The 25694-nt window shown below is 37.4% G+C and overlaps 1 protein-coding gene across 10 annotated transcripts in view; it reads right to left on the reverse strand.

The window, feature by feature from the left end:
* ZNF385B (zinc finger protein 385B) overlaps positions 1-25694 on the reverse strand; it is a 382729-nt gene that overhangs the window by 20560 nt on the left and 336475 nt on the right. For 9 of the 10 annotated variants that reach the window (XM_017532735.2, XM_017532734.2, XM_037740044.1 and 6 more), the window contains one exon: positions 16944-17106. The exons of the other annotated variant lie outside the window; for it this stretch is intronic. In XM_017532735.2, the coding sequence (XP_017388224.1) occupies positions 16944-17106 (163 nt within the window). The remainder of the gene's footprint in view (positions 1-16943; positions 17107-25694) is intronic. 10 annotated transcript variants of the gene reach the window in all.

Here is a 25694-nt window from a genome sequence, read left to right on the forward strand (position 1 = left end):
AAAAAAAAAAAAAATCAGAAAAGTTTACTGTTAATAGCTGAATCATAACTAGTAAAACAAATATACATAGAATGGACACATAAATGCATTTTAGCTGTTGACTATGTAATTTACTCATATCATTGTTGTCAAGTCTATATATTTGTAATATATATTTAATGTCCCTTGCGGTTGAAAGAATTTTCTTGAGTGGATCTCCTTGAGATGTACTAGACAAGGTCATAACCACAAACACATTCCTTTGTGCCAGGTCCAATATTTTGATGTTTAATGAAATGAACAATTCTGTGATTATCTCCTTTGTTACAAATCCTATACAAACATACATATATAAACAATGTACCTCCAATAACAATATAGGTAAGGCATTGACCTCTGCCAGAAATTCTGAAGCACATGTGAAAAAAAGAATCACCAAAACAGCCATTCTTCTTTGCAATTAAATTCATGTTCTGTTCTTTGGCAAGATTTCTCATGAAACTATAGGTATTCTGTTTGGAAATTCATTAGAGGTTTCTAGCCCAACAACCTATCTCTGCAATGGTCTATGTAGTCAATATTAAATTACACTATACAATATTCACTTGTGTTATCAACAATTACATGGTTGATATACTTGTGTAATAATACTCTTTAAGAAATTCTACCAGGCATGGTGGCTCCCACCTGTAATCCCAGCATTATGGGAGGCTGAGGTGGGCAGATCATTTGAGGCTCAAGACATGATGAAACCCAGTTTATACTAAAAATATAAAAATTAGCCAGGCATAATGGCACGCATCTGTAATCCCAGCTACCTGGGAGGATGAGGCAGGAGAATTGCTTGAACCTAGGAGGTGGAGGTTGCAGTGAGCCGAGATTGTGCCACTGCACTCCAGTCTGGGCAACAGAGAGAGTCTGTCTTAAAAAAAAAAGAAAGAAAGAAATGAAAAGAAAGAAAGACATTCCACATACAATGTCCTGTGGCATTATTTAATTTCCCCTACTCTTTACTCTTTAGGTAATAGATGTCCATTACTAAATGTGTCATTATAAAGACTTCATATCTTAGTGATGGTATCTCTCATGATTAACCCATATCCTCAAGGCACATAATTTTACATCTGGTGGCCCAAGACCGACTCCGAAGTACATTGGGAATCCTTCAGTCATCCATTTAGGCTTCTTCCAACTAGATGACTCATTTAATCCTGATCTAATTCCAAATGTCCCCAAGGGTTTCCTATCATAGTATAGTATAGGCTGGTTTAGCTTATAACATCTACTGATTAGCTGACTTGCTTTATTAGTCATAGGATTTCCTGTTGAAAATGTCTAATTTCAATTTTTCACTTGAGGGTGAACTGCTGGACCACCTTTGGAAACAGAAAACATTTTCTATATGGCATATGACATTTTGCAGGAGTGGAAAACAAAACAGAGTATTTAAGTCATAAGCCTGGAAGCACTGAGTAGCCAAGGACAAACATGGAACTAGAAGCTAGTTTTTGAAATTCTCTGAGCACTATATTATTACACATTGGATCGATCTAAGGCAGTCGGGCCCTTTTCATCCACTGCTGCATTACCATGCCTGTAGCTAAATTGCAGAAACCCTGTGTCTTCAAGCATGGTTGATGACTATGAATTTTGCTAAATCCTAATTAGCTATGTTTATGTCTAATTTTCATATCTTGACTTTGAGACTAATCCCCAAAGCAGGGAAAACTGTCTATAAATTAAAGTGACTCTTCACTGAATCAGAATCTACATGTCCTTATCTTTAGGAAAAAAAAATACAAAGCTTATTCATTATTCATCTTAAGTAACTTAGGACCCATAAAAGTTAGGTGGTGGACTTCAAAAGTCCAAAACCAGCCCTGCGTCATACTCACATCTTCTGGCAATTCTCTGCCAGGCTACAATCCTGACTGAGGATGTCACTGCTCTTTCCATTTGAAAGCCTCCATCCATCAGGTTCTGACCATCGGTTCGTGGCCTGCAGAGATTCTGTGGTTCAATAAAATGTCAGCCATTGCCTTCCTTGTCTAAGCATCATATGACAACTGACCTGTTGTCCCTTGTGCCACTTAGGAAGCACAAGCTGCCAGCCTCACATTCAGATAAAAAAAAATGGCACCTCCAACTATCTCCACTTTGAAAACCGGCAGCCTACCTTCTGTATCAGCGGACTGGCACCAATGTTAGTGAATTTGTCAGCTTTTCTGAGTGAGCATAAAAGATGGCTTGTTTGCTAGAGTTTGAATCTAATGAACAGCTTTCTCTTATTTTGTGTAGTTTTTCCAGCCATTTGACTTGTACAATAGAGAAATCATATTTCAACTTCTCCAGGTTGAACAACTGCCCCTTTCTCATTTGTCACCAAGAGATGTGAAACAGTTATTTCTGAGGCAGCTTTATTATGGAAAATAGAATAAGTAACTCATGTCGCTCAAATCAAATTCCTCAGGGAGTGGGTCTAGTAGAGATTCAAAAGCTGGGAGTACGATTAAAAACTAATTTTCTAGGTGAAATGAGAAAAGGTTCTTTTTCTTTGAAATGAATGGCTCTTTACAGAAGAAACAGATTGACAAGGTACAAGTAAAACATTTGAATTCAGCTCCCCTCACCCTCCTTCCTCTAGATGCAGAGATCAGCAAAGGGTTTTAGCTTTTGATACTTTAGGCAGGATGAAGTGAACACTGACAATGGAAAGGTCAGCCTGAGAGCTACTGAGGAAACTGAGTCTCTCTTCATCTAGTCAGGGAAAAATAATTACTGCCAGGAGACAAGCTTTTTTCCTCAGGCTGCTTCAGGGACGCAGGTACCAGGATCTCACTTTTCATGGACCTGACTAGGTACTGCCTGCTCAAAGGAGGCTGTGTGGACATTCAGGGGCTGGACTGCCCAGGCACCAGAAAGATACCAATCCTTTACAGATAAATTTCTAAAAGCCAATCATAAAAAAATTCTAATGTATTTAAATTCAATCTGCAGCTTTATTATAACGTTGTTAAAGCTGGCTTTGTATTTAAGACCTAGAGGTTATAGGAGAAAGTCTATTGGCCATAGGAAGTCTCCCTTAAAAAGTGATATTAGGCTGTTTTGCCTGTGGAGTAGGCATTCTTTTTGTTTCTTTCCTAATAAACTTGCTTTCACTGGAAGAAGAATTGTCTTGGGCCACACATAAATTATACTAACACTAATGATAGCTGATAAAGTAAAAAAATTAAATCACAAATAATCTCATAATGTTTTAAGAAAGTTTACAAATTGGTGTTGTATTGCATTCGAAGTCCTCAGCTGCATGTGGATTGCAGGCTGTGGGTTGGGCAAGCTTGTTCTATTGACTTGTCCCGAATTCTTTCTTGTGTGAGGTTCAAGAACCCTCTCTTGGGGTCTGGATCAGGACCCCTTTCTGGTAACATCTTCCTGGCAAACCATGAAGGGACTACACTAAAGAGATCCCTGAGATCCCTGACCCAGAGGAAAATCATCAGCACAGCACCAGTTGGCCGACTTTGGGTAAGTGGTGGGGTACCTTTTACCCACGTAAAGGATGGGAATAGGTTAGAGGTCCAATTTAGGAGAGTTGGAATCCCTCCTAATACAGAGAAGGTTAAAGACCCTTCTTAGTAAAAGGCAAGAATGGTTGACTGAACTTGGGTTTGAGGCCCGATGTAGGAAGGTTAGAGTCCTTCCCAAAATGTTAGGGGGTTAAAGGAGCACCTAAGTAAAGTCCCTCTTTGGTTAAAAATAGACTTGGCACCGTAAGTTATTAACCACTATTCTCTTTAGATTAATCTGCCTCATGCTCTTTGCTGTCAGCTGTGGGTGACTGGATTAGGCATGTGCAGAATCATAAGACATGGGGAGCTTTTTCCTCCGTAATGGAGGAAACGAGAGCTGATGGGACTGCTGGAAGAGATTCCTTTGTAACTGACAAGTGGTCACCTGAACTTTGATTCAGTGTTGCTGGGATCTGTGGGTGTTTCCCTGGCCTCCCTGAATTCCTTGCCTTCCCTACCCCATCACAGGCAATGCTTTTCTCTCTCACTTTCTCTCCTTACCCTATTTTATCTTTTCTGTTACTTGGGGCTACTGTCTGTTCTTCCATCTTGTCCAGAGACCACATGTTGAAACTCCTGGCTGGAGGTCATTCCACCCCACTTTGAATGGATTAATGATGACAGGCATCAACCAGGGGCAAGTTTCAACCTTGCCAGTTTGATATTGGGTGCTAAGTGGAGTGGCTAATGTCTATGCTTTGTCATGCATATTTTGCTTTGGCTGAAATGGAAAATGTTAATCCACTTCCTCCATGCAGTCTGTTGAGCTGCATTTTGCAAAATTGAGAGGCTTTTTTTTTTTTTTTTTTTTTTTTCTTTTTTTTTTTTTTTTTTTTTTTTTACTATGGTCCCATGAAACTGAAAATGATGATTTTCCTTTGTGATGTGGTTTGGCCCCCAGGGCTACGGTGCAAGAAGTAGGGTTGCCAGGGCCGCTCAGGGAGAAGGAACCCAGAAACCTAGCATGCTGGTGAAAGGTAGGAATTTCTTACCAGTCAGCCTCTCTCTCTGTGCAAACTGGTTGAAGGAATGTTAAAAAATCACTGTTTGTCTCTTGTAAAGTTTTAATGGAAAAAAGGATTTGTGAGACTAGTGTTACCCTGTGGCAAGTCTGATGTGCTTTACTTAATTAATTTACCTTTCTGCTTTGTTCTGTCATAAAAAGGGGGTACCTTATGATAAAATGTGGGTCTAGGACCCCTATAAGGCTCCTGTTCGAGCCAGCCCAGCAAGCTGGTCAGTTACAAACATGGCTGCATGTCCCTGAAACAAACAAACAAAAACTGGATTAGGTTTCCCTCTCCTCTTGTTTTATGTCCTTGGGAGCTTCATCTTGTAACCATGTGGTAGTATTTTCTCTTGGTCTTTGCCATCTAGAGGACAGGAATTTTGGAGTTCATGTCATACATAGCTCTAAAAAATATCTTGAGCAGTTAAAAGCCTTAACGTGATATTATTTTAAGAGGCCTGATTCCTCAAAGTAGTTTGGGGGTTTCTTATCATGCTAGGTCTCTTAGGAACATTAGTATATGGAGATTAATGACTGTGCAATTGTGACCATAACAGAATTGAGCAAGAAATAGATGTGACGTTGCATTGCAAACTATGAAACTCACAATAATATAAAATAAATGGCTAAGAGTTTCCTGCCCATCCTACCTGTGCCCCATAATATATATATGTCTTCAAGACATTAGAAGTTATTATAAAAATAACTTTACGTGGCGAATAGAGAACATAACTCATAATCCTGTCACACTAAACAGGAATTTTCAAACTGGGCCCTGTGGACTTGCGAGAAGCCCATGAATTCAAGGGATCCAATAACTTGGAGGGCAAAAAACACATTTTTATTTTCATTTTTTCTCAATGGAAATTTAGCACTTTCTTCAATTATAATTGAAGGTGACAAATGATAGTAGTCCTAGCAGTACCTGTAACTTTGTCACCAATGGAAATCAGATATTCTCATCAGACATTGTGGTTGTCATAAAATGCTTGAAATATTATTTATACTCTTCACCATTTCAAAATTATGGTAGATATTAGACCCACTGCTAGATCTTATTTAATGCATTATTGCTATATTACTATATCATAACTAAAAATTGACAATTGTATTTTAATATAATTGGTTTTCTTTGAAAAACTCTCAATTCCATTTTATATATTCAAAAATATCAGTTTGAGAATAGGCTTCACTAGCCAGCCACCAGCATCCATGGCACGAACAGAGGCTAAGAACCTCTGTGTCTCTGCCCATCATTTTATTCTGCCTTAATATATTACTCGCCTTTTCTATGTTGCTACTTTTATTTACTTTAATGCTGCATAATACAAGTACTTTATTTAAGTAATTTCCCTAGTACCAATAATCTTGTTTCCATTTTTCATTAATACAAATGCTACATTAGACATCCTAATGCATACTATTTTATTTTTCTTGCTTTGTATTTAGGATTATTGCCTTGGTATAGAATCCAGGAAGAGGAATTAACTGGTCTAATGGAATAAACATCACTATGGTTCTTGATTTATTCTATGAAGTTGCCTTCCAAAAGGGTTCTGTCAATTTAAAATACTGTAAGTAATATTAGTAGGACAGCTGCTAATGATTTTTTAAAGTACTTACAAAACTTCTATTGGATATTAATCATGTGTCCTATGGGTTAGTCAAAGGACTGGGCAAAATTTTGGTTGAAAAGAAATAAGCAAATAATTTTTCCTAAACTAAAAATGCAGTATATGAATTACTTTCCACATTGAGTAAAATTATCTTCCTTAATGAGGAACTAAGAACAATGATATTGTGCTAGGGAAGACAAATTATTTTTAATGTCGATATGGCCATTTTGCTTGTTAAATGGGCAAAAATCATGACACTGATAGAAGTTCAAACATTTCAAAGCAAGGAATAAAATAATCTCTTCTGTGATAAGAACATCTAGTATTTGTTATTTTATATTTGAAGAAAACAAGCATGTATGTTCTAAGGCTAAGTAATTAATAGCATATAAGGAATATCAAAAAATTATATATCAAGAATTTTTTTGTGCAAAAGCTGGACATCATAAAATTTATGGGCTAACAAGTTTCTGCTTTTTTACTGACATAAATGCAGCAGGGACTTTTCAGGCAGGGGTGTGCTTCTCATTTGGATCACACCCTCCTCCCTAATCTTTTGATCTCAGTAGCCAACCCTGGATCCATGCAGGGCTGCTTCCCCACATGTAGCACCCAGTTTTCTCTTTCCACAGATGGGGATGTGTTAGGTCATTCTTTCAATACTGTGGCTGTACATACAGCAACTGTCAACCTGTGAGGTGGGCATCCATCTTAATGAAAACAAGGAAAAAGAGCTAAGACAGTGCCTTCTTGCCTTGTCCGCATTCTAGGGAGGGCACCAGATCTTCCTTTTTGAATGCCACTTAATGATATTCATTTAATATGTACTAATTATGTCACTACTGTGTATGGATAGAGTATCAGGGACTGCAGGGAACGTAACACATGAGACACATTAACCAGTGGAAGGATGGGTAGAAAGACATTTGCCCCATTTCATACAAAAGTGAGGAAGACCAAGAAGGCCCTTCCACATCTTTAAATGTCTCATTGAAAGTCAGGCTCATGACACCTTAATGTCCTGGAATGAAAACACAAGTGCAAATAATTACTATGAACCAGTAAAACAAGTACATAAAGAGGAATGTAAGTACAGGTCACTGGTACATGCCAGCATTTCATGAAACGATCATAGAGTCAAAATAAAGACAGGGCCTGCAAATTTCTTTGAACAATGGTTACTTTTTATGACTGCCGTTTACTGAGTGTCTGCTGCATAGTAGCCACTGAGCCAGGCACCTTACATGTATTGGTTCGTTAATCCTTACAGCAATCTTAGGACATAGGTATCAGCACTCCCATTTTTTAAAAAAATATATACTTTAAGTTCTGGGATACATGTGTAGAAGGTGCAGGCTCGTTACACAGGTATACATGTGCCATGGTGGTTTGCTGCACCCATCAACCCATCATCTACATTGGATATTTCTCCTAATGCTATCCCTCCCCTTCCCTCACCCCTGACAGTCCTTGGTGTATGATGTTTCCCTCCCTATGTTCATGTGTTCTTATTGTTCAACTCCCACTCATGAGTGAGAACGTGTGGTATTTGGTTTTCTGTTTCTGTATTAGTTTGCTGACAATGATGGTTTCCAGCTTCATCCATATCCCTGCAAAGGACATGAATTCATTCTTTTTTATGGCTGCATAGTATTCCACGGAGTATATGTAGCACTGCCATTTTATAGATGAGGAAACAGAAGCTCTATGAGTATGACTTGGTCAAGGTTAAATGAGTTCAGAGAGAGGCAGAGCTAATCTGTCTGACTTCAAGCTCATGCTCATTCTACTATGCTATGGATGTAAAGTAGGTACCTGGTACTCAGGAATCATACCTTCATTAATATATCCTCATGTCTCTCACAACTTGATTTTTAAAAAACAGTTGTAAAATAGGGTGGGGAAAGAAACAACACACATTTCTGAGATGTCGGACTTCTCAAAGTGTCATCTAGTAAATAAATCTCAAACAGCCTTCAGAAAGCATAAGCAGTAAGTGTAAATTCACAGACATTCACCCAGATGTGGTGAGTATATGTATAATGATAGTAGGTTTGATGGACAGCCCAAGTGAGATTCTAGCATTGAAAATATTAGGTTGGTGCAAAAGGAATTACGGTTTTAGCCATGACTTTTAATGGCAAAAATTACTATCCTGACATAGCAGTAACATAATTAGTATGTTACTTAACATCACTTTTAATGGCAAAAACTGTGATTACTTTTGCACTAACCTAATACTTTCTATTTGAAAAACTCTGGGCCATTGTTTCCCCTCTCTGGGTGTCACTTTCTAATATCCATCAGAATACTATTATAATCATCAAATAAGATAGTGCATATAAAATATTTAGCATGCTATAAAGCACATAATGCTCATTCAGTTACATGTTATTAGTATTGCTATTAAAATTATTTTTTGCACGTAAGTCTAACAAACTTGGATCTATTTTTCTAGACTATAGGATACTAGGTGCACCATAATGGAAGATGATGATAGCTGGCTATTGCAAGGTGCCGCCATCATCTTTCACAAAAAGCAGAAAGAAGGGTGGCTAAAATAAGTACCAGAGGAGAAGGAAGAAAAAAAATCTGCAAGAATATCATTAACAGGCATTTCTGTTATAATCTATATTTTGTAAAGCTCTTTTACAATCATTTCATTTGATCCATACAACATTGTTGTTTAATATGGAGGGCATTTACAGACTGGAAAAAAGAGGTTCTACTTTACAGACTGGAAAAAAGAGGTTCTACTTTTCAGACTGGAAAAAAGAGGTTCTACTTTTCAGACTGGAAAAAAGAAGTTCACAGAATTGAGTAACTTCCCTGGAATCACAGCTAGTTAAAAGAGCAAGGAGTATCACAGTGTAGTGGTATACTGTCCAATACAGTAGCTACTAGCCTTGTGGGGTGACTTAGAATTAATTGAAATTAAATAAAATGAAATATTGACTTTCTCAGTAACATAAGGCACATTTCAAGTGCTGAAAAGTCACATGTTGTTAGCCACGGTCATGTTGGACAACGCAGATTATAGCCCATTTCCATTATCACACAGTGTTTTGTTAGGCAGTGCTCGTCTACAGAAATGAGAGCACCAATCCATTACTGCAACTATTATGCCTGGTGTTCACAGCAGTGAACCTGAGCTTCAAGGGAAGAGTCAGGAAAGAGGAACAGACTTTAGACATGTTTCAGTGAAAAAACACTGAATGCATTATGCTGTAAGGGTACCTTTGTGTGGTACTAGACCATAAGCATCCTTAGAAGTAAACACAGGCTGGGCATGGTGGTTCATGCCTATAATCCCAGCACTTTGGGAGGCGGAGGAGGACAGATCACTTGAGGTTAGGAGTTTGAGACCAGCCTGGCTAACATGGAAAAACCCTGTCTCTACTACAAATACAAAAATTAGCTGGGCATGGTGGCACACACTTGTAATCCCAGCTACTCAGGAGGCAGAGGCAGGAGAATCACTTGAACCAGGGAGGTGGAGGTTGCAGTGAGCCAAGATTGTGCCACTGCATTCCAGCCTGGGCAACAGAGTGAGACTCTGTCTCAAAAAAAAAAAGTGGACTCAGAATCCCCCAAAATGTTTACCACATATGCCTCGCACACAGAATATACAAATATTTATTGAGGAGCTCTATTTGATCATCCACCCATGTCAGAAAAACAAGTCACTGTAAGAGAATTCTTCCTGAAGCAAATAAGTAGAATGTCATAAAAATGTAAGTAATAACTTTTGTTGAAATCTCAAGGTCATTTATGGTTATGCATTTACAGAATTATTAAATGTACATATAAAATCCTTTTATATTCCAATATCTTTTTAATGTAAGAAAGTTGTATATAAATGTAATCAAAAGAGATAAATACTAGTTAAAATAAATATGAATGAAGATGAAAAAAGTTTCTAATATCGATATAAGCTTTAACAAGGAGGAATCCAAGGTTTTGCTTTTTGGAGTGGTTTATAATATATTCTCAGTAAATCATAAGTTAACAGACACACAGTAAATCATAAATCAGCCTCAACTTTTGGTTCACTTTTCTTAGAGCAGCACTAGAAAATAGCTATCAAAAGTGGAGAAACTGACAATAAATGTTCAGCATTATTTGAAAGCAATATGCAATGCTCTAAAATTTCAGAAGTTAGTTCCCAGAGGATGACAAACATTTAACTATTAAGAATCTTCAGCCTTACCTGGAAGGATGCTATTGTCAAATTCAAGGTGCATGGGTAAAGATGGAGGCAGTTCTATTTTTTAAGTTGACTTTGAAAGTCATAATGATATATGTATATTTCATGAAAATATGAGCCTTGGTATAATGGTCTGTTCTCTTTAGACAGGTGGGACTCATTTATGTTCTACATGCTTGTACCCCAGAACTTCAGACTTAAGATGTCTGTCATAAATATTGTTAATCTATTATTTTATGAAGGATATGAAATTTTGGCCTCCTGGATTTGGATAGATGTATGCCAAATTTATGAGGGTGCTTGTCTATAAGTGACAGATGCTGCCAAAGCAGAAAACTATTTTTCTTCCATTCAACATCACAAGGTCCTGTTACAGAGACAGATAATGGTGAAGAGGCAGCTAGGAAGACCTTGCTGGCTAATTGATGGAGTACTGTGGCAGTGAACAGAAATGAGAAGTTGTCAATTGGAAAACTTGGCCCCGTTTGTAAAAACACATAAAAACTGTGAAGTACACAGGGGAACTCATAAAAATGATGAGGCAAGTGTCTCCATTTGTATCTACAGCAGAAAAACCTTCAACAAAATTGAAAATGCACTTTCATATGGCAACAGGATGACCATAAAAAGCTAAACTGCAACTTTTGCGACAAATCATACTGATCTGCTCATTAATAACTACTCCGGGTTTACACCTGAGGAACTGCCACGATGCAAAAGCACAACACGCTGAAAATGAAAACCAGCTGTTTCAAGATGTCCTATCCTCTTTTTCTCCTTCTCATGTTTTTTTCTAACACTGTTACCTCACGGTCTCCCTTGGGCATGGGTATGGGATAAATAAAACTATCTCCTTGTCCTCAGGGGAAATATTTTAGGTAGAATAATTCAAAATGCTATTGAAAATCTGAAGCGTGTTCAAGAGAACTCAACTGTACCCTTTTGGAGGCAGGGCAAGCTTTCTGCCATTCTGCAATGCTCTGTCTCAGTGTTAGCCTCTATTTCAGTGAGTACATTTGACTCTAGACATGTAAAGTCTGTAATTGTCAAGCAGGAGCTTTGAGAACATATTTATCATTTGCCATTTACCTAAAATGAGTACTTTTATTCAAATTTGTCCCTGAAAAGATTTTTAACTTCTAAAACTTTTGTTCTATTACACTAAAACACTACGGATTATATCTTGCATAGAAACGAAGGATTCTCAATGAAACAAAGGCTTGATGGTCCCTTCACGGTTACAGCTTATACCAAAACAGCAAGCAATGTAAAAGTAATATATGATCCTACTTATCAATTATTTAGAAAGTGGTTAGTGGCTTCTGCCTTTGCCCATTGGAATACTTGTATTTACTCCTCCAAGTCACAGAAGTTTAGAAGTAATTGGAATAATGATATAAGCATGGAACAAGAAACCCCGAGTTTCCATCCTGACTCCATTGGGATTTGAGTTGTGCAACCTGACATAAACCACTTAACCTTCTCATGACCCACGTTCTTCATTGTTACTGAATTTTGGGGAGCAGCTTGAAGGTGATGACTATATATTATTTCTCTTTAAATCCCTAATATCTAACAATGACAATTAAAAAACACCGCTAGGTTGGAACTTTTTGAGGGCAACAAATGTCCTTCTGTTCACTGTTGCACCCATAGGCATTATGTTATTTAGTATAGTTAATCAATATTTGTTGAGTGAATAAATGGATACCAAGTTTGTTGCATGAATGAATAACAATGGATAGTAATTTCAGCACTATCTACCAAAGGATTATGACAGTCAAGTAAAAACGGATATCTAACTACGTCTTGTAAGCTGAACAAATTTAAGGTGTTCCTACTGTTATATTTCAACCAAAGAAGCTGACTCAATTATCTTTGCTCTTAATTGCATTTATAAATACATCTATGGCATTTTGAATCATTCCATATGCTTTCATCTGTTTAGATATCAACTAATTAAAGACTGTTTAGCTCTAAATAGCTTTAAATACTTTAAACTAGAAATATCTTTTCCCCATCTTGATATCTAACTAATTTTTTAAAACAAATTCAGTGCTACAGCCCAGACATATGAACTATTAGGTTGACTATCACAATATTTTATCATTAGGTTGACTATCATAATATTTTATTATTTTTAAGAAACAGGATTTTTTTCAAAGCTCTGTATTTTTCTTAACCTGGTATGAGTTGTTAAATGCTGTCACAAGAGAGCCTTCAATTTGATGTATTGGGCATATTATCACAGGGAAGTGTATTATCATATGGCATTATGACACTTGAACTCCAGGGGGAAATTTGTGTAGAGTGGCTGGCCAATATGTTCTAGCCATCTTCCTGAAGCTGCCTAATGCTTGCTGTGTTTTGACCCCAATTCTCCCAAAGCACATTTTTCCTCCCTCCCATTATGTTTCCAACTTCCTCTGATGCATCATTAAAAGTTGGGACAGATCCTAGGAGACTATAAAGCTGTTTCTTTGGATTTCACATGTAATTCTACCTCGACTTACAAAAAGTGAATGAACAACTATTCTAACTAAAGAATAGCTTTAATGAAATATATCTAATTTTTCAAATCATGTAGTCAGAACTTCTTATAATAAATTCAATTCATGCTATTGTAGTTTAAACCCATTTTGTTTACTGACCCGAGAGAAAAAAAGAAAGCTAGTCATGATATCCCCAAATTTTATACATGATAGCTCCATTATAACAGATCTCTTTGCCTTATACAGATCTGGATATAACATGAACCAAATTATGTCTTCGAATGTAACATAAAAGAGAAAAATGGTTGTCCCAAGTGCCAAAATAGTAGCTAAGAGGGCTTCCCTAGCACTTGGAAGACTTTTAGATCACTTCTTAGAATACACAATATGTGCTCTCGAGAAGCAGAAGTGTTCACCAGCTGGGCACAGTGGTGCACACCTGTAATTTCAGCATTTTGGGAGGCCAAGGCAGGTGGATCACTTGAGGTCAGGAGTTCAAGACCAGCCTGGCCAACATGGTGAAACCTCGTCTCTACTAAAAATACAAAAATTAGCCAGTTCTGGTGGTTGGCACCTGTAATCCCAGCTAGTTGAAGACTGAGGCACGAGAATCACTTGAACATGGGAGGTGGCGGTTGCAGTAAGCTGATATGGCACCACTACATTCCAGCCTAGGCAACAGAGCGAGACTCTGTCTCAAAAAAAGAGTAAGCCTATGGGTCCCAAGTTTCTTGTCTGATACCTTGAAATCACACCTTGTCTTTATGGATGTTTCCAGAATGCTGCTCTCCCACAAGCTCCCTCCATTAACACCTGTTTATTCCCTCTCTCTCAAAATTTGCTCTCATTGAACAGCACTTTGTCGCTAAGCTATTGATGCTAAAACATGAGACTGGAAATTGAATTAGTCAACCCTGTGGATGCTGTGAGTGCCTGCATATTTGAAATCTGGCAGCTGAGACATCAAGTGAATAACGTTTTCACTTTTCATTTAAATATCTGAGAATCACAGACACTACTTAAGCCCACTTGACAGGAACTCTTCATTCAGAAGAAAAAGACCAATGTTTGGACATTTCAGTCTCATGAGATTTGCCAGTCAGTCATGAATTTTCACAGTGACTTTTAGTCTAATTTTTGGCTGATTCTTTAAAGCAACATTGTCTGAAATAAAACATTTCAGTCAATTATAAGAGCCATCATTCCTATTGCCACTCTCTTTCTCCCTACATTGTACCTGGACCTTTTGCGAAGCACTGATTTTTGTGTCTTGTGTTTTTCTAAAGCGGGATTTTAAATGAAATGAAAGCCACATATCAACAAAAATCTATGATTCTGACAAAGCCGTGGGAGCTTTCCAAGGATTTAGAAACAGGCAGTTAACAATACATTAGGTATTACATTGTTTGGACCAGATTTCCCATCTGGGCAAAGCTTCTAATTTTCCAACTTGAAAATTCTATAAAGCCTATGTGGAAATTCTTGCTTAGAAGCTGACATATGGTTGATGGTGACAAAAGAACATATATCTATTTAGCAAATACACGTTTTTGTTTTAAAAATTAGTGCCATCTTTCAATGACTTTGGTGTAGCTTTTAAAAATATAATAGAACAAATAAATATGAGTATTAATACTTACACCGAACACGGAGGAACAAAAAAGTAATGGCCCAGAAAATGAGTTACTAAATAATTTACATGGATTTTTGAGTAAGGAAACATGAAAAATGAGATAACCTCCAAATGTAGGTGGTTTCTTTTACTTCTAGTCGAAATCTGGATAGTCACACAGTGAGTGACATCATGCTGTTAGACTACAGGTACTAGGAGGTGGTTAAGAAAGTGGCAGAGGAAGCAGAGAATGCAGGAAGAAAGACCACCACGTATGCACTGAAGAAGAGATGCTGTGGTTGAGATTTGTTTTTCTCTCCCCTGGGTTTCAGAGCCTAATTCTCGTTTCTTGTTCACACCACTGCTATGCTTTTATCCTAGTGTTTCCCAAACGCTCTGTAGGCAAATACAACTGCTTAGGAAGTGTTTTTGTTTTACTGAGCACCCGCTATCATTTGAGTATTGGAATAAAAGCCTTGAATCCTTAAACTTTATTTCAACATATGCTCATTGAAATTGGGCATCTCATAGGTGTAAGGCATGCTGTAACTATAACCCAGGACCTTTTCTTTGAATTTTCTATTTCTGTATCACTCGATCCTTGGTTTTATCTCCTAATCTGTGACCTTTTCTTTTCTATTTTCTTTTCTCTTCTTCCACACTGTTTTTTAAAAAAATGGATCCTTCTCTGATTGTTCCATCTCTATTTCTGATTTTGACACTTTTTTTCTGCTTAATACTTACAGGTAACCCAATTTTCAAATAATAACATACTTAAGTGGAACCCTGAGCTTCCTCAGTAGCAACACTGTAATATGTATAGTACCTACCAACTGTTCTATTATCTGAAAGAATAAAGTGAAACTAACCTCCATTGTTTTATCATTTTACTTATATGTTTTGCTGGAAGGTAAAGAGCATAATTTAGATAACAAAACCTTTTGCAGAGTATTGCTGAGTATTATTTCACAGAGGCAGTGATATCCTGCATTAATGAAACCAGGCAGGAAGTCAGCAGGTGAGGGTTCCTGCTCTTCTAAACACTGGGTAGCCTCCAGCGAATAACTGACACACTGTGTACCTCACCACAGTTTAGAATTTTGCAAAGTAGAGACATTATTTGATGTTATAACTGATATTGATTGAAGACTAATTAGATAATATATATAAAAATGCTGTGTTCTTTAGAGAAGGAGACATAATCTGGCATTTTTGACTGTATCTGTTCATCAGATAATATGATTTAGTGATCTTATTGTACAAAGAACAAAAAGTCTTTATTACCAAATTTAGCTTAGCTCTCTCCTTCTAGGCTGAAGAACTTTTGGAGCCAGCATCTACGGAGCCTAATTAATAATGGCCCCTTTTCCCATAGTCTCTTTGTTTGAACAGGTTTTTCTGAACCTTCCTGTTAGAGTAATGGATTTGATTTTCTCCAAAAGCCACCGGAAAACATTCTTAAGTCTCCTTCTAAGATTCTCCAATGATTTCAGAAGTAGAAGAGAATCAGAAATGTGTTTCCTACAAGAGGGAGGCCCCTAAAGAGAGCATCAAACATAAGAGAAAGAGACATCTTTTCTTAGTCTCCTTTAACAGGCACTATTCCTCAATGAGTCACTGAAACAAGATGACATATCTGTCACGGGCCCTGAGGGGCAGATGTGAGAGTGTGGAAGCCTATTAAACATCCAATTTCATGGTATCCATGCTACAAAAATGAATTTTTTATCTTTTCACTGAATGAACCTACTCAGAAATTCTACCCATTCACTGGTACTATGAAATATAAACTCTCCTTCACAGGCCTTTCACCTAGAAACCCATTTCCATTTACATATAAAGGTCTTCTGCTAATCTGTTCATTTCTTCGGAAATAATTCCTTTAAAATATGTAAGTGCATTTGTAACCCTGAGATGAACTCTGAAGACCTTCAAAAAGCAATATCTTCTATTACTAAGCGTAATTCCAGATTCATTTAGTAATGCCACTCTCTCAGAAAGTTTCCCCCTTTTGCTCCTCAACTCCTTTTTATTGGGGTAAGAGAACATAAAAATATCTATTAGTAAACAAGTTTGAGAAGTCCTTCACTAATAAAGTCTATAGTAAATAACATAAAATAAAGAAGTAATAAACTCAGTATTTTAGATTCATTTCCAGATTTTAGTCTAAACACATTGTGATCAAGTAGTCTCTACTCGTTTTCATGCATATATACTTATATATATATTTACATACACACATATATACTTAAACGTATATATTTAACAACATGGAATGGCAACATATCAAATGCTTAGATTCCGTGCAAACATATAATCCTTCCCATGAAGGAAACATGTTAATATCATGAAAACAAATCATGGAGAGTAACATGCAACAACTGAGGGCAGGAAAATGGGGTCAGGGCAGGGGAACAGGAGAAACACAAAGAATGTAAAGAACAAAAAGTGTCATTGACCTGATTTGTCAGAGTTGTTGCCTGTGATTGGAGTGATGGAGCAGCTGGGATTAGCCTTTGCGCTGTCCTTGGAAGAAACCATTTTGGGTTTATTTTTCGTTGCCTCTAGTGCTTTGACCTTCTTGGCATGTTTACTTCCTTTGTAGTGGGCCTCGGCCTGGCTCTACAAAGGAGAACAAATCAGGCTCATTTTTTGCTAATTACAAACACCACAATGGATGATCATGCAGGAAAAAAATACATTCGATCATAGGCACCACAGACATTTACAACTCAGTACCTGACTATGTTTTTGGCATTTCACAAAATGGCAGACCAGTTCCTAAGAGGGTATAGCATATCGAAACCTCCTATATAATACAAAGGACCTGCATCTTTAAAAAACCAGGCATTATGCGAATGGAAAAAGGGATTTAGGGCAAAACTGTGATGAAGGTGACCTTTGTCATCAGTGCCCTCCCACCAGTGCCTATTGGGGCTACTTTTGAAACACTGACTGGCAGCAGCAGCTTTGAGTGTCCTACTCATGCATGTGGGTATGACCTTCCACAGTCATTTTACTTCACTAAAATCCTGTTTGCCACGTGTCTACTTTCTTCTGGGCTCTGCTTTGAGACCAACTGGTATGACAAAACAACAGGTTAATAGGTGATATTGAGTGAAAAATGACACTGAAGTTTTTGGAGAGATCTACATGCATTTCATGCATCGTTTTGATGATTCCAGTTATAAGAAGGGATAATATAAGCCACAAAGGAGGTAGAAACAAACTCTTGTTTCTGATCTCAAATGTGATTATGAAGTCCTAGTGAATAGCGTTAAATTCATTTATATGCAAAGCATATGTAGAACTGTAACTTCAGTACTAGATCAAAAGGAAAAAGAAAGAGCAAGACAAAACACAAAAACAAATTACAACAAGCCTTGAAAACATGTAGTCAACTTACCGACATTTGGAAAATTTCTCTTTGCCTAAACAACAAGGCTTTTATCTTATTGGCATCTAGCATTAATATACACATTAACAAAAGAAGCTAAGTATATTCACTTGAATTATATTTTGAAAAGACTGAAAAAATATAAACACGCATTTGGTGAAAAGAAACAAAACTACACATATATGGTCTATTAGCTTAGTTATAAAAGTGAAATGAATGATAAATCTCATGTAAAGCAAGTGGAACTCTTGTTAGGGGATTTCTAAAGAAATAATAACTTTAAAAAACATCAGTTTTCTTTATATACTTGTATGTGTTTGAGGAGGATTATATGAACCTTTCTATTCATGTAACTTTTGAGATTTGAGGAAAGGGATCCATATACACTGGTAGAGAAGAGTACGTTTCTGGTTGGAGGATTCAGGCCTAAGGAAAGGACTGACGCTAGAGTGCCGGAACAGTGAGGGCCATGGCTGGAGAGGGGCTTAGATAGGCCTCCTGGTGGAACATCAACAACATGAGGTCAAGGAAACTAGATGTGCAGTTATGTAGAGGAGGTCACCACTGAGGTGAGATTCTCAAGCGGAGGCATGACGATACACACAAATTCCAAATGGGGAAGATTTCTGCAGCAGCTATGTATTACATGTTTGTTGGATTGAATATGAGAGAAAAGAGATGACACAGAAAGGAAGGCAGCAGACAGAATATAGGATTCTTCTGGTAAAATCACTAATGGAGAATACGAATATAATATAGTCCCTGTTATAATAATATCATTGATTTCTTGAAGCCTTAGGTATTATCAGTCCTGCTTATGCCCTTTGCTTAAGTGGAACCATTTCACTGCTAACTACTAGAGATGAAGCACTCTTCTAACATGTCATGATTAGACTAAGCCATCTAAGGTTGATTTTTGTGTGTCATTGGAAGTGTTTCTTCTGGCTTTCCTGCTTGTTTCACTCTAGCTCACCAGGACATGTTGCTTTGCTATCTTCAGACATCCAACGATAGCTAGTTCAGCAGAACTGGTGATGGTGAGCAGCATTTCAATGCCAGCATTACTTCCAGATCTTGGTTGGAAATAAGCCTACTTTATCCTAAGCTCATAAATAGTGATGTTGAATTTGTTCATGTCAAAGATTATGAATGATAAAATCACAAGTGTTAAGGGTCATGAAGTGAGTTAAACATCATATCCATGTATTTGCTGTCCCATTTGAGTGGAAGCTTGATGACAGATTCATGTCACAGTCTGTTTTTCAATGTACCCTGATTCTGCTGTGTTATTTCTTGTAGAGTGGCAGGTGGTTTGGGAAAAAAAATATTGCTTTGGTAGTAGTGTAATAAAGGATACATTTTGGACATACTAGTGATTTCCCTAGCATATAACCCAGATCACCCAAGGTATATAGCCTTGTGCTGAATATACATGGTCCCTAAATCCCTGAATAAATATCTTTTTAGATCTTCATTGACACTCCATTGCTCTTATTTGGTTTCCTCAAGGACTTCTCATGTTGTTCTCTGTCAAGTTGGGGAAGAAATATCATGGGGGGAGAAAAGTATAACATTACTTTATGGCCTTTATTTATTACCAACCAATAATGTTTAAATCCATCTAATATAGTTTGGTAGTTGTACATTAAGAAAATATGCAAATAAAAATTAAAAATTGATAATGTAATATAATACTATAATAATTAATTTTTTTTACAGATACAGTTGATCTTTATATATGGATTCTGTATTTGAGAATTTGTCTATTTGCTAATATTTATTGTAACCCTAATATTAGACTTATGGTGTTCTTATGGTCCATATTTTGGACCTGCACAGCACAGTGAAAAATTGGAATCTCCTGGTGTGCCCCACTGCACCCAAAATTTGAGTTATCCCAGTGAGGTCAAACAAGACCAAGTTCTGCCTTCTTGTTCTGGCTGTCATACTATAAAATGAGTGTCATTTAAAAAAATCTTATATATATATATATATATAAATTGTCCTTTAAGTTCTGGGGTACATGTGCAGATCATACAGGATTGTTGTATAGGTACATTCATAGCAAGGTGGTTTACTGCCTCCATCCTCCCCTCACCTATATCTGGCATTTTTCCCCATGTTATCCCTCCCCAAACTCCCTACTGTTCCTCTCCTATTCCCCCACAACAGATCCCAGTGTGTGATGCTCCACTCTCTGTGTCCATGTGTTCTCATTGTTCAACAGCAGCCTATGAGTGAGAACACACAGTGTTTGATTTTCTGTTCTTGTGTCAGTTTGCTGAGAAGGATGGTTTCCAGATTCATCAATGTCCCTACAAAGGACACAAACTCATTGTTTTTTTATGGCTGTATAGTATTCCACAGTATATATGTGCCACATTTTCCTTGTCCAGTCTATCATCGATGGGCATTTGGGTTGATTCCAGGTCTTTGCTATTGTAAACAGCGTCACAATGATATATGTGCATGTGTCTTTATACTAGAACAATTTATAATCCTTTGAATATAAACCCAGTAATGGGATTGCTGGGCCAAATAGAATTTCTATTTCTAGGTCCTTGAGGAATTGCCACACTTTCTTCCACAATGGTTGAACTAATTTACACTCCCACCAACAGTGTAAAAGTGTTCCTATTTCTCCACATCCTCTCCAGCATCTGTCTTCAGATTTTTTAATGATCATCATTCTAACTGGAGTGACATGGTATCTCAATGTGGTTTTGATTTGCGTTTCTCTAATGACCAGTGATGATGAGCACTTTTTCATATGTTTGCTGGCCTCATATGTCTTCTTTTGAAAAGGGTCTGTTCATATCCTTTGCCCACTTTTGAATAGGTTTGTTTTCTTGTAAATCTGTTTTAGTTCTTTGTAGATTCTCGATATTGGCCCTTTGTCAGATGGGTAGCATGCAAAATTTTTTCCATTATGTTGGTTGCTGGTTCACTCTAATGATTGTTTCTTTTGTTCTACAGAAACTCTGGTGTTTAATTAGATCCCATTTGTCTATTTTGGCTTTTGTTGTCAATGCTTTTGGTGTTTTAGTCATGAAGTCCTTGCCTATGACTATGTCCTGAATGGTTTTGCCTAGGTTTTCTTCTAGAGTTTTTATGGGGTTAGGTCTATGTTTAAGTCTTTAATCCATCTGGAATTAATTTTAGTGTAAGGTGTCAGGAAGGGGTCCAGTTTTTGCTTTCTTGCACATGGCAAGCCAGTTTTCCCAATACCATTTATTAAACAGGAAATCCTTTCCCCATTGCTTGTTTTTGTCAGTTTTTTCAAAGATCAAATGGCTGTAGATTTGTGGTGTTGCCTCTGAGGTCTCTGTTCATTTTCATTGGTCTATATCTCTGTTTTGATACCAGTACCATGCTGTTTTGATTACTGTAGCCTAGTAGTATAGTTTGAAGTCAGGTAGCAAGATGCCTCCAGTTTTGTTCTTTTTGCTTATGATTTTCCTGGATACATGGGCTCTTTTCTGGTTTCCTATGAAGTTTAAGGTGTTTTTTTTTCCAGTTCTGTGAAGAGGGTCATCAGTGGCTTGATGGGGATAGTGTTGAATCTATACATTACTTTGGGCAATATGGCCATTTTCACAATTTTGATTCTTCCTAACCACGAGCATGGAATGTTTCTCCATCTGTTTGTATCCTCTCTTATTTCCTTGAGCAGTGGTTTGTAGTTCTCCTTGAAGAAGCCCTTTACATCCTTTGTTAGTTGTATTCTTAGGTATTTTATTCTCTTTGTAGCAATTGTGAATGGGAGTTTATTCTTGATTTTGCTCTCTTTAAGTCTGTTATTGGTGTATAGGAATACTTGTGATTTCTGCACATTGATTTTGTATCCAGAGACTTTTCTGAAGTTGCTTATCAGTTTCAGGAGATTTTAGGCTGAGACAATGGGGTCTTTTAAATATACAATCATGTCATCTGCAAATAGAGACAATTTGAGTATTCAATTAGGAAATTGAATACTCTATTTGTATTCAATTTCCTAATTGAATACTCTATTTCTTTTTCTTGCCTGATTGCTCTGGCTACAACTTCCAATACTGTATTGAATAGGAGTGGTGAGAGAGGGCATCCTAGTGCCAGATTTCAAAGGGAATGTTTCCAGTTTTTGCCCATTCAGTATGATATTGGCTGTGGGTTTGTTGTAAATAGCTTTTATTATTTTGAGATACCTTCTGTTGATATCTAGTTTATTGAGAGTTTTTAGCATAAAGGGCTGTTGAATTTTGTTGAAGGCCTTCTCTGCATCTATTGAGATAATCATGTGGTTTTTGTCTTTGGTTCTGTTTATGTGGTGGATTACATTTATAGACTTGCATATGTTGAACCAGCCTTGCATCCCCGGGATGAAGCCTACTTGATGGTGATGTATAAGCTTTTTGATGTGCTGTTGCAGTCGGTTTGCCGGTATTTTATTGAAGATTTTTGCATCTATGTTCATCATGGATATTGGCCTGAAGTTTTCTTTTCTTGTTGAGTCTCTGCTGGGTTTTGGTATCAGGATGATGTTGGTCTCATATAATGATCTGGGAAGGATTTCCTCTTTTGGATTGTTTGGAATAGTTTCAGAAGGAGTGGTACCAGCTCCTCTTCGTATGTCTGATAGAATTCAGCTGTGAACCTGTCTGGACCTGGGCTTTTTTTGGTTGGTATGCTATGAATTGCTGCCTCAACTTCAGCCCTTGTTATTGGTCTATTCAGGGTTTCAACTTCTTCCTTGTTTAGGTTTGGGAGGGTTCAAGTGTCCAGGAATTTATCCATTTCTTCCAGGTTTACTGGTTTGTGTGCATAGAGTTTGTAGTAATTTCTGATGGTACTTTATATTTCTGTGGAATCAGTGGTAATATCCCCTTTATCATTTTTTATTTCATCTATTTGACTCTTCTCTCTGTTCTTTTTTATAAATCTGGCTGGCGGTCTGTCTATTTTGTTGATCTTTTCAAAAAGCCAGCTCCTGGATTTATTGATTTTTTAAGGGTTTTTTGTGTCTCTATCTCCTTCAGTTCTGCTCTGATCTTAAGTTATTTCTTGTCTTCTGCTAGCTTTTGAGTTTTTTTTTTATCTTGCTCCTCTAACTCTTTCAATTCTGATAATAGGGTGTCATTTTTAGATTTTTCCTTTCTCCTCATGTGGGTATTTATTGCTATAAATTTTCCTTTGGACATTGCTTTAAATGTGCCCCAGAGATTCTGGTATGTTGTGTCTTTGTTCTCATTGGCTTTGAAGAACTTCTTTATTTCTGAGTTCATTTCATTGTTTATCCAGTTAATATTCAAGAGCCAGTTGTTCAGTTTCCATGAAGTTGTGTGGTTTTGAGTTAGTTTCTTAATCCTGAGTTCTAATTTGATTGCCCTGTGGTCTGAGAGACTGTTTGTTATGATATCCATTCTTTTGCATTTGCTAACAAGTGATCTACTTACAATTATGTGGTCAATTTTAGAGTAGGTGTGACGTGATGCTGAGAAGAATTTATATTCTATGGATTTGGGGTGGAGAGTTCTGTAAATGTCTATTAGGTTTGCTTGGTCCAGATCTGAGTTCAAGTTCTGGATATCCTTGTTAATTTTCTGTCTCCATCTGTCTAATATTGATAGTGGAATGTTAAAAGTCTCCCACTATTATTGTGTGGGAGTCTAAGTCTCTTTGTAAGTCATTAAGAACTTGCTTTATGTATCTGGGTGCTCCTGTATTAGGTGCATATATTTAGGATTGTTAACTCTTCTTGTTGCATTGATCCTTTTACCATTATGTAATGTCCTTCTTTGTCTCTTTTGATCTTTGTTGGTTTAAAGTCCATTTTATCAGAGACTAGGATTGCAACTCCTGCTTTTTTTTGCTCTCCATTTGCTTGGTAATCTTCCTCCATCCCTTTATTTTGAGCCTATGTGTGTGCCTGCTTGTGAGACAGGTTTCCTAAATGAAGTACACTGATGGGTTTTGACTTTTTATCCAATTTGCCAGTCTGTTTCTTTTGATTGGGGCATTTAGCCCATTTACATTTAAGGTTAATATTGTTATGTGTGAATTTGATTCTGCCATTTTGATGCTAGCTGGTTGATTTGCCCATTAGTTGTTGCAGTTTCTTCCTTGGTCAATGTTCTTTACCATTTGGTACATATTTGGAGTGCCTGGTACTGGTTGTTCCTTTCTATGTTTAGTCCTTCTTTCAGGATCTCTTGTTAGGCAGGCCTGGTGGTGATGAAATCTCTGAGCAATTGCTTGCTTGTAAAGGATTTTATTTCTCCTTCGCTCATGAAGCTTAGTTTGGCTGGATATGAAATTCTAGGTTGAAAATTCTTTTGTTTAAGGATTTTGAATATTGGCCCCAACTCTCTTCTCATTTGTAGGGTTTCTGCTGAGAGATCTGCTGTGAATCTGATAGGCTTCCCTTTGTGGTTATCCTGACTTCTCTCTGTCTGCCCTTACCATTTTTTCCTTCATTTCAACCCTGGTAAATCTGACGATCATGTGCCTTGGGTTGCTCTTCTTGAGGAATATCTTTGTGGTGTTCTCCGTATTTCCTGGACTTGAATACTGGCCTGCCTTGCTAGGTTGGGGAAGTTCTCCTTGTTAATATCCTGAAGAGTGATTTCCAGCTTGGATTCATTCTCGCCGTCACATTCAGGTATACCTGCCAAAGGTAGATTAGGTCTTTTCACATAATTCCATATTTATTGAGGCTTTGTTCATTTCTTTTTACCCTTTTTTTCTCTAATCTTGCCTTCTCATTTTATTTCACTGAATTGATCTTCAATCTCTGATATCCTTTCTTCTGCTTGGTCGATTTGGCTATTGAAACTTGCGTATGCTTCGTGAAGTTCTCCTGTTGTGTTTTTCAGCTCCATCAATTCATTTATATTCGTCTCTAAGCTGTTGATTGTTGTTAGCATTTTGTCAAACCTTTTTTCAAAGTTCTTAGTTTCTTTATATTGGCTTAGAACATGTTCTGTTAGCTCAGAGAAGTTTGTTATTACCCACCTTCTAATGCCTGTTTCTGTCAATTCATCAGACTCATTCTCAATCCAGCCTTATTCCCTTGCTGGTGTGGAGTTGTGATCCCTTGGAGGAGGAGAGGCTTACTGGTTTGGGATGATTTCATCCTTTTTGTGCTGGTTTCTTCCCATCTTTGTGGATTTATTTACCAGTGGTCTTTTTAGTTGGTGACTTTCAAATGGGGTCTCTGTGTGGATGTCCTTTTTGATGATGATGCAGTTATTTCTTTCTGTTTTTTAGTTTTCCTTCTAATAGTCAGGTCCCTCTGCTATAGGACAGCTGAAGATCCACTCCAGACCCTGCTTGCCTTTGGATCACCTGCAGTGGCTGCAGAGCAGTAAGGGTTGCTGCCAGTTTCTTCCTCTGTTATCTTCATCCCAGAAGGATACCCGCCAGATGTCAGTCTGAGCGTTCCTTTATGAGGTATCTCTTTGGATATACGTGGGTCAGGGAGCTGCTTGAGGAGACAGTCTATCCCTTATAAGAGCTCAAGTGCTGAGCTGTGAGCTTTGTTGTTTTGTTCAGAGCTGCTGGGCAGGTACGTTTATGTCTGCTGCAGTGGAACTCACAACCACCTTTTTTCCCAGGTACTCTGTCCTGGGAAGGTGGGGCTTTATTTATAAATTCCTGATGTGCTGCTGCCTTTTTTCAGAGATGCCCTGCCCTGCTAGGAGGTACCCTAGTCACAATCTGCCAGCAGAGGCGTTGCTGAGCTGCCATGGGCTCTGCCTATCTGCTGTGTGAACTTCTTTGTGTGTGTGGTTTTTTTTTTTTTTTTTTTTTTTTTTTTTATTGTTGGTTGTTTTTT

This window comes from Cebus imitator, unplaced genomic scaffold (genome assembly GCF_001604975.1).
Source record: "Cebus imitator isolate Cc_AM_T3 unplaced genomic scaffold, Cebus_imitator-1.0 Scaffold78, whole genome shotgun sequence".
Lineage (NCBI taxonomy): Eukaryota > Metazoa > Chordata > Mammalia > Primates > Cebidae > Cebus > Cebus imitator.